Genomic DNA, 13,366 nt, shown 5'->3' on the forward strand with positions numbered 1-13,366 from the left:
CAACAGATGCCGCCACTCGCGAGCAGGAACTAAATGCTCCGAGACAGCAGCCCCCACACAGCCCCCTTGAATTGTAGAGGGTACGCCATTGAGCGGCTGCAGGGCACCACCTATACTACAGTCACCTATAACCAGCAGACAGGGCGTATTCGCCCTAGATGATAAGCAATTACTGAGATATATTTGTCTAGGTTAATATAGCCAGCCCAGATACAACATTCACATGGACTGACCCAACAGGGCGGCTATTATATAAATCAATCACCTACCTATACCAAATATAGAGGTCTGCAGATATAGAGTGAACTTTATTTTATAGGCAGCTGAAGTTAACCCCTTATAATTGGCTTCATTATTTTAGAGATATCAGCTAGCCTCTCTATGAACACACTTGCTACCTTCACAGGGGACATGAGCAGTTATTTATCTCACTATTTATTTATTTATTAAGTAAATTCTGTTGAGCTCATTTGAGGCTATAATAATATTGGAATAATTACTGATTAGGGGGAAACAATATAAGTATTATCATATACCAATAGTCTCCACAATCTAGCCTCACCACCCCTAGCTACGTAGTAGCCTTCCCCTTTTTTGATACTTTACTTCATCCAGCGTTGTATTGAAGGATATTTATTAACCTCTTGGTGGTTTCTCTGACAATTGATTCCAACCAGGCCACACTCAACATTGATCATGTTGGTCTAGCAAGAAAAGTACTTAATATATTACAACCTGCATATTGTCAGAGAACCACATATTAATCAGATGTGGTTTGAAAGTGGTGTGATTGACACTTTATTTACGTGACACACACCAGATCCTTTCATCTACAATATACACACCACACTGAGGCACCCTATTCATTCTACATTGCAATAATTAAAATTCTTTCTTTTGTTTTGATTTTATTGCACATGGTGCCAGTCACACTATATCCCTTCAAACACTATCTTTATCAGTCTATGACTCATACTCAGAGACATTAAGTTTAATACGTGTTTTAATTGTGTTGAGTGTTTATGTATTTCACTTATTTTACCCACAGACACTAATAAAGGTTACTTTTTTAATTACTTGTATCAACTATATCATGAGTGCTTGTTCCAAAGGGGTACTTTCACTTGTCTAGGCAAGTGTCTCTGTATGCTTAATAATAAATAAGGGATATACCAATTGAAAGCATGTGGTCCAATACCAGAGTACTGGAGCTGGTTTAACATAAGTGTAGTCAACAATATCAAAATCCTTGGCAAAATCTAGGAATATTGCACCAGTCATTTGGCCATGTTCCATTCCACACCGGATCTCATTGCATATTTTTATGCATTTTGTGAAAGGATTTGGTTGAAATGATTAAAGAAATTTGACTTCTTACAATAGTTGCTTAATTGGGAATGTACATATTTCGTACGATTTTGGATAGTACAGGTAGAATATAGATAGGTCTGAATTGGAGACAATTTTTTGTCACCACTTTTGAAAACTGGGATAACTCAGGAAGGTTTCTAGGCCGTAGGGATTTGGCCAGAAGACTAAATCCAGTTGATTACAGAGGCAATTGGTCTGGACCACATTGGTTGTACAGGAGCTCCCAACATTAAAGCTAAACAATCTCCTCTTCAGACACTGGGATTCATTAAAATTCATGAGCACAGTGAGGAGGGTACTGATATAGGAGTGCTCCAAGTCTGGGCTTCAGGATTATGGTCACGATTGAGTCTCGAGTGAAGAAGCGGCTCAGTGAGTGAAGAAGCGGCTCAGTGAGTAAAGGCACCGAGTCTGAAAACAATGACACCGAGTTTGAACCAGGGAAAGCTGGTTCAGATCCCTGTGTCAGCTCCTTGTGACCTTGGGCAAGCCCCTATCTCCCTCAGGCACCAAACACATAGATTGTAAGCTCATCTGGGCCGGGACTGTCTGTAACAATCCTATGTACAATGCTGCTTACCGCACACTATATTGTAATTGTGAAGCGCATTGAGTCCCAATGGGAGAAAAGCACTATATGGAATAGAAGTTATTATTATTTTGATAATAAGAAAGTAACACACAACACAGAGCATTCATTGAATGTATTGGCAATGGTCAACTGATCACGTTACGTATTGTATCAATCTGCTAACATTCTGGATTAGGTTATTGTGATGGTGAGGGGGTAACCAGGCTCACTAATATAGGTCAAGCCGCTTGGTTGCCCCTGAGTCACGTTGTGGGGTCCTAGAGTGTCAGCTCTTGGACCTGGCTGTCATGTATGTACTGCTATGCATTGTATGAAAATATGCGACAAAGAATTCTTGTGGTTTTGCCTTTCCAGGAGTGCCAGCAAGCAGAGATTGCTGGGCTATGAGTTTCAGGGTGGGGGTTGCGGAGAAAGTCTTTGCAGATTGTGACTATGTAGTGGGGTTCCAGAGTTACTGGATACCCCAAAAAGGTAGCTGGGAATCAGGTCCGATTCTCAGATACTGTACCTTGAAGCACAATGCTCCGGTCAAACTCCTACCCTGAAAACATTCTTGCAGCTTACCCTCAGGAGTCCCTGCTTCAGCAAAGACCAGAAAGGTAAAAAAGGGGCATAGGGATTTGTGTATCCCGGGTATAGTCAAGGGTCCCTGGTTTAGGGGGAGTCCACCACGGTATATGCCCCAAACCCGCGGACCCGGTATAGGGGTTCAGGGTGTCTCCAACCATGTATAAGGTTGCGGGAGTAAAATTATTTAAGTCCAGCTTCGGTACAATTGAAGCAACCCTGAAAATGAACCCAAGCGTTATTTGAAGCAACTTTTATTAAAACTTTTTATAGGAAGGTCTAGGAGCTTTGAAAATGAACGTGCGCGTCTTTTCAGTAGATCCTAGGGCAGGCCTGCACAACTCGTAAAGTGAGAAAGGCCGAACTGCTCCAAGAAAAAAAAAATTGGGCCGCACGGGTAAAATCATCATCATCATCATCATCATCTTCTCCTCCAGCACCTCTCATCATCATCCTCATATCTCCCCCAGCACCCCTCACTATCAACCTTTGCGATACTCCACATCTATCTCTCATACCCCCATCTCTCCTCCTCACCCACACACATAATACCCCCCTACACACCACACACATCCCACCCCCCCTGCACCTCGCATCACTCTCCCCCCTGCACCTCGCATCACTCTCCCCCCCTGCACCTCACATCACTCTCCCCCCTGCACCTCCAATGACCCCCCCTACACCTCACCCCCCTGCACCTCACCTCACCCCCCTGCACCTCACCTCCCTGCACCTCCCCTCACCTCAGATCACGGCGGGACTGCGCGCGCGCGCTCGCAAGCAGCGGGCACCGGAAGTGCCGCACTGCAAGAGCGTGCAGTCTTGAGAGAGGGCTGGAGGGAGGAGAGGGAGAGCGGGCTCGGCTCGCGTGGGGAGGGGGAGGGGGCTCGGCTCGCGGGGGGAGGGAGAGGGGGCTCGGCTCGTGGGGGGAGGGAGAGGGGGTTCGGGGGAGCGGACTCGGGAGGAGGAGGGGGGGGAAAGCAGCAGCAGCCGCCGCGAGCCGCACAGTGAGTGGATGAGGAACTTAGAAGAATTTTGTAAGATTTTAATTAAAATGGTGTATATGTGCATGCCCTGTATATGAACTGGGGAATTTCCGAGTCCGTGGTTCCAAGAGACCAGATGGCCACCATGCTTGGTGCCACTGTGTTTGGTCAGGTCCCAGACTTGAAAGTCTCAGAGATGCCAAGGTGTCAGAGCGGGCGGAGTACCGGAATTACACTGAAGTACCCACATCCTGACATGAATAAGGGCTATCCGGCAACTATTTGCCCAGCCCCAGACGCTGAGGAGCCTGGCACAACGGGGGTTAAATATGCTAAGTAGCAGAGGTGCCAAGTTGGCGCATGCCCCTTAGCAGAATTGATATCAGTGCCCGCACGGCTTCAGAGTACCTGAATCTGTGATAGGCTGGTAGAAATATTTCCACGCGCTGATTGGCTGCTAGGTTCCAAATTCACAAAACGCTATAGCCAATCAGGTTGATTCGAAAGAAATTCTAAGCGCCAAGACCGCAGCGGCAGATTTGAACTGCCCAAAAGATGCTCTGTGAGAAATAGACACAAGCCGGCTTCAGAAATTTCAAGGCAAGAAATGTTCTAAGTCCTGCATTTCAGGGGCCAAGTTCTGAAAAGAGACGTAGCGGTCGCGGCTGGAACTACGAGCTAAAAACAGTACCAGGGCGTTTGGTACCTGCTATCGGCCAAGGGATTTCAGCACCTCCAGAGTGGAAAGAGCGGTGGCGGCAGGAACTGCACGCCGAATTGAGTTCCAGGAATTGTGCGGGTACATCCCGGTCATTGAAAGGACTTGTAAAGTCTTTGTTTTAAGGACTATCCGAGTTAGGAAAGGATAGTTTTTAACCCAGACCCCCAGTAAGTGCGTTTTCTTCTGCATATTGTAATTCACTGGATGTCTGTTTCTAAGGAATAAACGCAATATGTTTTACTCCTTGGTTTTGCTCAATGAATGATCCCGGTATAAGGGTGTAATTGCCTGGTCTCCCGTGACAGTTATGTTCTATAGTTACCTGCAGCTCTTCTTCCTTCTGGTCGGCCTGGGAAGCCATAGCAGAATCTCCTTCTTCATCACTGTCTATTAACACCACTTTCTCAGTCCGGTCTTTTTGCTCTTCCTCGATCACTGTGAACGTGCCTGCGGGATCCTCACGGAGAACACCCTGCTGAAGCCAAAGCGTCATCTTCCTCCGAAGGGAGGCCACAGGCACCTTTATCACATCACTGAGCTCTTCAAGAGTCCACGTGCCTAAAGTAAAACAAGCGGACAATTACATTAAATCTAATCTTGTTTGTACTGTTCTGAGTATAGAAATAAAGAAGCACAATACAGTTTGTACAGTACTGCAGCATGTTAAAGAACCACGGTCTTAGTCCCCATGCTTTAACATGCTGCAATAAATTCTTTATTATGCTACAACGGATGGTGTGCTACTTGTTCCAGGATCAGTTGGTAATCCAGTATGTAAATATCAAGGGCAGAGTTGGCCACTTTTCTGGTAAGATTTTATTTCTTATTTGTGTTGTATTGGCTTTAAATTCACCCATTTAACCCAAAAGACGCGACTAATGAGGATCATATGAGCTCTCTAGAAGGCCCTAATCCTTCATCTACATTCTAGGAACACATAAAAAGGGACAATTTCTTAATGTGATTTTCTAATCTGAAGCAGTTATATGGAAACCATTTTATGTGCTATACACCCTTTACTAACTATCTATTGTTTATATAGCACATTTAAAATACATTTTGCATTATGATTAATTTGTGAATGTCACCGTTTAAGATTCTGTTAAATCATAGGTGACACCAACAAAGCTTGAAATGTCAACACCTGCTTAAAGCGCGATTGCATCTTTCTAAGGGAGCCAGTCACACTGATCAGTGTTTAAATCAATGTCTTTTGACCTGCTAGGTTAGAGTGTTCCTTAAACAGGGACAGAGCAGGTAAAGTACAAGTGATGCAGAAAATGTAGAAGGACCACAGTCGTACCCTCTGGTATATAAACACAGGCTTACAGGGAACTCACTCTTGCTCTGAAAGTTCAGTATAATTGCTGCATGTACAGGAGACACAGAGAAGGACAGCGTACGGTCAGCTAGCTCCACATCCAGATCTACCAATCCAAGGTGGTGTTTCCAGTTTAGAGTTCGCATGGCCTGAGGAAAAAAAATGAAATAAAAATATATATATATATAAATATATATTATATATATATAAATAATCCATTGCAACACCGTTGGAAGAAGAGATCAGTGTATCTCCAAAGCTTGCACAAACAAAAGCATTTAGTTAGCCACAGAACAGTATCGTCTATTCGTTTTTGATTAAGCTCGGCTAACACGGTACAGATACATACATACATACATACATATATATACATATATATATATATATATATATACACATACACACACACACATACACACACACACACGTACGTCATCTGCACCCAGAAGAGATGATCAGACCACCCTTTAGGTTAAAAGGAAGGATGCCTCTAACCATCGTTCATTATTCTACTAGAGCAGGAGAAGCCAGCTTTACTCCTCAAGGCCACAACAGGTCAGGTTTTAAGGATAATTCTACTTCAGCACAGGTAGCTTAATCATTGACTGAGCCACATGTGCTGAAGCAGGGATATCCTTAAAACATGACCTGTTGGTGGCCCTTGAGGACTGGAGTTGGTCATTCTTGGACTAGAGGAAGGAAGATGAATGCTGGCATCGCCTGCTTACTGGGTGATCATTACGTATCTTCTTAATTGGTAGTATAAAGGGCTGGACAATGTTGCTTCCCCTTTTAACTTTGGTGCTGTTCAAAAGCCTCACTTTATTGATTAGAATTGTTCTTGATAAACGTTACATTTAAACGTGCCATCCCCCCATAAAATTAGATTTTCAGAATAGCATACAAAATCACTCCAATTAGAGTACTGTATACATATTCATAAATGTTTTTATCAATTTAAAATCCCTATCTGTTTACAGTATGTAATCCTGAGACAGCAGGACCATTACATCCTGCAAAAGAGTCGGTCACAACTATTCCACTCCACAAAGGAGTTGACCAAAAATATGTGTTTAAGTTGTGTATCATGGGTCTCACCTTTACGCCTGCTTCACCAAGTAATAACCATTTTGCTGCCAGACTTCACTATGACAGACGGGTGAATTTAAGACATTCAACATTATTCACTAACCCCCCGATTTGTGTTACCGCACCGCGACCCTGTGTTAATGGCAGTTAACTTGAATGGCAGCCAACATGCGCAGTGCAAGATCCAGAATCAGACGTACAGAAAATCTCCCCCATATACCCATATTTACTAAGCGGTGCTATGCTACAAGATACAACCTCTTCTGGCAGCAAACCGTATGGCATAGCAACGCTACATAAATATGGTCCACTTTACACTCCCATTCACGCGAGTGGTTTGAAAGTTCCCTCACAGCTTAGTAAATATATGGCCCTTATTCTTGTGGCCTGCCCCAGATCTTGAACGGTCCTACCTTCAGCTTCTCATACTTCTTTGTGTACATATCCATTGCTTCTTTTATCTGGTCGGGCAACTCCAGTTTCTCCTCCTTCAGTGCAGGCCAGAACTCGCTGGAGAGGATCACAGCCACTAAATTAAAAGGAGGCCTCTCTTCCTCTGGGAGCTTTTCCTCTTCATCCCGGATGTTGGCATTTATCCGTCGAGAATCTGCCATGTCCTTCAAACCAAAGGGAGGGAGCGTTTTGTAATAATGGGTTGTAAGAGGCAGGTGCAGACGTACACACAAGGAGACAGTTTTGGGAAATGTAAACATGGCTTTATTAAGCCTGTCCCTTTAAACAATGCACAGCAAACAAAATCATACGAAAGAAACAAACACCTATCCCATGTAAGGTCTAACTTACTTCCCCAGTCCCAATCTGCATGACTGGGAGGAAAAGCCCCTTACCAGCCTACCAGCCCAAAGTCTCAAGCGGTACCTAAAAGCAGGTGGACTCAGCACAGCCTTTGTGCTCAAGACCGTGTCTCCTCTGTCAGCACAGTGTGTCTGTGCTAAGGAGACCTCCTCCCCCCCCACAGAAATCTCACACACCCCCAGTTTGTGCAACCCTGCGCCTGGATCACAGTTGTGGTCTTGAAGGGACAGCAGGAGATAACTTTCGGGTGGTTTATTATGGATATGATGAATCACTGATATTTCTTACTTTGTATCAGATGAGTAATACTCAGAGAAAAGAATCCCTTTGCAGCTGCACTCAGAGAAACACCCTATAATAATACAATTAAACACTTTATTGATCATAATAAAATAAATAGGCCCGGAAAAATGACGAAAAAGAACTTGTATAAAAACAATTCAAAGTGGACATCGGTGTGTGCTTTCAGTGAATGCCAGTAATGCATCTTACATTTTCAACTTTATTAAAGGCTTATATATGGTTCCAAATGGCAATGAACAAGGAGTAAAAACAAAAGTTCACGTGTCAGCGTCAACTGCCTGATGAGATACAGAGGCACTGCAACACTCACAGTGACGATAAACCAGAGGATAACACTGTATAGCGGCAGAAATATCCACTAGAATATTTAGTTACTTGGTAGCTCAGCGAAAGCTCCCTAGGCCGCGTCCATGCATAGCGCGACGGCAACAAATGGGCGTGCCGCAATGAGGATGGCCATAGAGCGCGCGTACGATTTTTTGCGCGACAATTACTTCAATTACTTGAAGCTCCACCGTTAGCATATAGCCAATAAAGAATATCACTTGTGAGCACATTCACATGTCTTGGACAGACATATGGGTTCCATGTAAATGGATTTCAGGCAAAAGGTGACACATTGTGTGCTCATTTGCATGGCATTTCCCAGAATCCCTTGCTGTCTTTATTGGCGCCACACACACACACACACACACACACACACACACACACACCATTGTAAAGGGGGTGAGAAAAGACAAAGAGAACAAAGGGGGGGGGGTGATTGAGGAGCAGCAGCAGTGGGAGGGGGGATTGAGGAGGAGCAGCAGTGGGAGGGGGGGTGAGAGGAGCAGTGAGAAAGGGGGTGAGAGAGGAGGAGTGGGGGGTGGGGTGAGACGAGAGAGGAGGAGGGGGATGAGAAAATGGGGCTATAACAACGTTAAAAAAAATCCAGGAGGGTGGGGGTTGCAGGTTACCCTTGCACCGGCCGAGATTAGAATTAGGAACTTAGCCCATGTGATCTGATAGTCTATATTAAATGTGTAAGGTGATCAGAGAGGCACTTACTTTTAGCATGACCTCACAATAATGCATCTGCGCCTCACCAAACCGCAGCTTCAACAGCTCCACATTCCGGATTTCCCTACAGAGACCAATGCAGATAAAGGCAACGTAACCACCGTGCGATATCAAACTCCTATTCATTTTAAACATGTCATGAATATATTTTATATGTCAAAAGTAAAAACGACCAACGCGCCTCCCGTAACATTTAGTTTGTGCAGAAAGGGCCACCCCCAAAACTTCCAAAGAAGGTGTTACACTTGAAATGACTATAGGGTAAACGTATTAAACTGTGGATTTTAATACATATACGAGTATGTTTGAATAGATCTTCAGAAAAGCATATAGCAGTTTTGCGACCTAAAGCGCCTGAATGTGGTAATTCCTGGTTATCTGTATGATATGCACTGCAAGCGACTGCGGGCGTGAAGGGTTTCAGTTGTTGTAAGCAGAGGCTATTCACACACAAAAAACTCTTACCACAAGACAAATCGCTGACAATAATATCTGATACAAGGGTTTCCCATTCATTAGAGGGATTCTTTTCATCAAATAAAAACAGGAAAAGGGTTATTCGTTGTTTTTACATGTGCTGGACGGACGGACGGACGGACGGACACACACACACACACACACACACACACACACACACACACACACACACACACACACACACACACACACACACACACACACACACACACACACACACACACACACACACACACACACACACACGAGATTTGGGCCCCTAGTCAAGATGCTGAAAAAGCATTATGAGCTTGATAGCCAAGCGTTAACATAAATGGGACCTATTCAAATAAAAGAACAGTCCACGACTAAAAAACAGTGATGTTTCTAAAGCTCTGTAACAATGTAATTACCTATATTAAATATAGACAGATACTTATCCTATATATCTATTTGCACTATGTTCATCCAGAGGAAGGCAAACAAAAAACCCCAGTGAAACCTTATCCAATGATATCTCATAAGGGGGAAAATAAATTCCCTCCTGACCCCAATAATGGGAATCAGATTACTCCCTGGATCAACATCCTTCCTACTGTATGTTGCTTATTAGGTATACCTTTCGTTTCTAAAAAGATGTTCAATCTTTTTTTTGAAGATATCTATTGTATCTGCCATCACAGTCTCCATGGGTAATTAATTCCCCGTTGTAACTGCCCTTACTGTAAATAACCCTTTCCTTTGTTGCTGGTGAAATCTCCTTTCCTCCAACCTTGAGCGATGACCCGGTGTTTGTCCCTTGGGATGAATCGTTTTTTAAAAGTTCCTTGTATTTCCCCCGAATATATTTGTATATAGTTATCATATCCCCTCATAGACGTCTCTTTTCTAATGTAAACTAATCTAATGCTGCTAGCCTTTTCTTATAAATCAGATTATCCATCCCCTTTATTAATTTGGTGGCTCTTCTCTGCACTCTCTCTAGTTCCATAATGTCTTTTTCATGGATTGGTGCCCAAAATTGTAATCCATATTCAAGGTGTGGTCTTACTAATGCTTTAGAGCACATTGAATATGGGACGTGTGAAAGAACGAAGAACAGGTATCACTTGGTATGCTTAAAGGACCTTCACCATATTATTATAACTATTAGGAACTGCAAGCCCTTGAAAGAGTTACTGATCTTCTCCAGCAAATATTCATTTGAAGAGAAGTGTTCAAATCCTTCTTAACTTTGATAACTCCAGCCCTCTATGAATGACGGAATATATTAACTTGTAATTGAATAATAACGTGCATTTCTATCATACTCATCAACAAAACAGTACATTCCTTTGCTGAACACTGCAACAGCGTACTGCTTCACAATCCCAGCTGGGAAACGCCACTTTGAGATGAAAGTGATTTGGCTGATGCGAAAAGTAAATATAACTTTATTTTGTTTTATATACAGGTAAAACGCTCTAGCTGGGGCTAGCTGAGATTAGTGCCCATGTCAACTAAACAGTGCAACAAAAGACAGCAACTGTACTGGGCTGTGATGTCTGCTAGCTCTGAAAAGTGTCTTCTGGATTAGCACTACTAAATATGGGACTCAGTGTCAACATGGTGTTATCTACGCCCTACCAGGCCTTATCACATACATAATACCATCTAACCCCCCTACCAGGCCTTATCACATACATAATACCATCTAACCCCCCTACCAGGCCTTATCACATACATAATACCATCTAACCCCCCCACCAGGCCTTATCACATACATAATACCATCTAACCCCCCTACCAAGCCTTATGCACTTCTTTCTACCAGCCTTATTATGTCTCTAACTCTATTCATATATCCCATCTCTCCTTCCTGGAGTTCACATGAACTCCTTTCTTACCTGCGTCCTCTGTCACTACACAGCTATACCACCTGCACTAAAACACACCTCTACAAATCCTCCTCACACACTCTCTATCCATGCTTCTTCACCTTGCTTTTGGGGATATCTCTCCCAATCCTGGTCTCTGCCGTATTTCTACATGTTCTCGTCCTCGCCTGCCAAATGCAACTTCTACTCCTTCTGGTGTCAACCCCTCCAACCTCATACCCATCCCCTGCCACCCTCCCTCCTCTCTCCCTTTCTCCTGTGCCCTTTGGAATGCTCGCTCCCTTTCTAACAAGTTCCTCTCTGTGCATGACTTCTTTCTCTCTCACTCTCTGCTCCTATTTGCTATAACTGAGACCCGGCTCACTCAGTGTGACTCTGCTCTGGAAGCTGCCCTCTCTTATGGTGGCCTTTCTTTCTCCCACACTCCGCGCCCTGATGGCAGGGGGGGAGGCGTGGGGCTCCTGCTCGCCTCTCTGCCGTTACCAAACCCTTCCTATTCCTCCCTCTCTTGCTTTTTCTGCCTTTGAGGCTCACACTGTCCAGATCTTCTCTCCTCTCCCTGTCTACGTCGCGGTCATCTATCGCCCACCTACCTCTACTCATCCCCCTTCTGCCTTTCTCTCTCACTTTGAATCCTGGCTCTCTTTCTCTCTCTCCTCAGACTCCCCTGTTCTTCTCCCTTGGGGACTGCAATTGCCACATTTGATGACCCCTCTCTCCCTTGGGCTTCCCGCTTTCCCTCTCTAATCTCTTCTCTTGGCCTTCAACAGTGGACTGCAGCCAGCACCCACAAGGATGGCCACTACCTAGACCGAGTTTTCACGAAAAACTTCTCTCTCTCTGATTTCTCCATTTCCCCCTTTCCTCTCTCTGACCATCACCTCATTTTCTCGCTCTCGCTTCTCCCCCTCTCCCCCTCTCCATCTACCCCTTGTTTCTGCAGAAACGTGCACTCTGTTAACCTACCTGCTTTTGATTCCACTTTACGCTCCTCCCTCAGTCCTGCTCCAGACCCGGACAACCTGGTCAGGAACTACAACTCTGCCTTAGGCCGCGCTTATAGTGCTGGCGACGCGACCGATGACGTCACCCGCGAAAGTTGTAATTTGGTTTTTAGCGACGGTCGGCAGTGACGTCACTAAAGGGGGCGTGCCGCACAATTTGATTGGTTTAGACAGTCACGTGGCGACTGTCTGTAAAAAAATCAAATAGACCCGGCTACCAATTTTCCAGACGCTCCGTCGCGCTTACTATAAGCGCACGCGACGGCATCAATACAATTGTTTTGAAGCGACGTTGCATCGCCGTCGCTATAAGCGCAGCCTTTTCCTCCTCTCAATCTACATGCCCCACTTTCTCTCTGCCGTCCTCGCCTTTCTAACCCCAGACCCTGGCTAAATTCCCAAACACGCGCATGCTGCACTCCTCCACTCGTTCCTCTGAACGCCTCTGGAGGAAATCTCACACTCTTGCAGACTTCCTTCACTACAAATTGATGCTATCCTGTTTCAACTCTGCCCTCTCTCAGGCTAAACAAACCTTACTTTTCTTCACTAATCAACATGCACAAGTCTAACCCACGCCGACTGTTCTCTGTCTTTTACTCTCTACTCAGACTATTTTAAGGAAAAGGTGGAATCCATACATCAGAACATCCCCTCTGTTTCCTCCTCCCATCCTACACCTCTTCCTGCATTCCTTGACTCTTTTTCTGCTGTCTCGGAGGAGGACGTGTCACTACTGATCTCCTCTTCTCCCTCTACCACTTGCCCTCTTGACCCTATTCCCTCCTATCTCTTAAAACCTCTTGCTCCTACTATAACCCCTACGCTCACACACATTTTTAACTCTTCCTTCTACTCTGGTACCTTTCCATTCTTCTGAAACATGCAACAGGTATACAATTACTCAATAACAGCAAGCTTAACCCTACCAACGTTTCTGAATGTCTCTCTGCGATATGATGGCCCTCCGCTGACAAATTTAATATGGCAAAAACAGAGCTCCTAATACTTCCTCCCAAACCTGGCCCTACTACCTCCTTCCACATTACTGTTTGAAGTACTATCATTCACCCAGTAGCCCAAGCACGCTGTCTAGGGGTCACACAACTTCTCTCTCACATTCTCCTTTCACATTCAAAACGTATCTAAACCTGTTGATTTTTTCCTCTGCAATATTACAAAGATACGACCTTTCCTCTGTTGC

General features: G+C 44.5%; 1 protein-coding gene across 1 annotated transcript in view; it reads right to left on the minus strand.

Moving 5' to 3' along the window:
• ANAPC2 (anaphase promoting complex subunit 2) overlaps positions 1–13,366 on the minus strand; it is a 61,113-nt gene that overhangs the window by 12,661 nt on the left and 35,086 nt on the right. Inside the window, exons 9-12 of the mRNA XM_075579318.1 lie at positions 8,814–8,889; positions 7,061–7,264; positions 5,578–5,707; positions 4,560–4,795 (exon numbers count right to left, since the gene is read on the minus strand). Coding sequence (XP_075435433.1) covers positions 4,560–4,795; positions 5,578–5,707; positions 7,061–7,264; positions 8,814–8,889 — 646 coding nt within the window. The remainder of the gene's footprint in view (positions 1–4,559; positions 4,796–5,577; positions 5,708–7,060; positions 7,265–8,813; positions 8,890–13,366) is intronic.

Source organism: Ascaphus truei, chromosome 21 (assembly GCF_040206685.1).
Source record: "Ascaphus truei isolate aAscTru1 chromosome 21, aAscTru1.hap1, whole genome shotgun sequence".
NCBI lineage: Eukaryota > Metazoa > Chordata > Amphibia > Anura > Ascaphidae > Ascaphus > Ascaphus truei.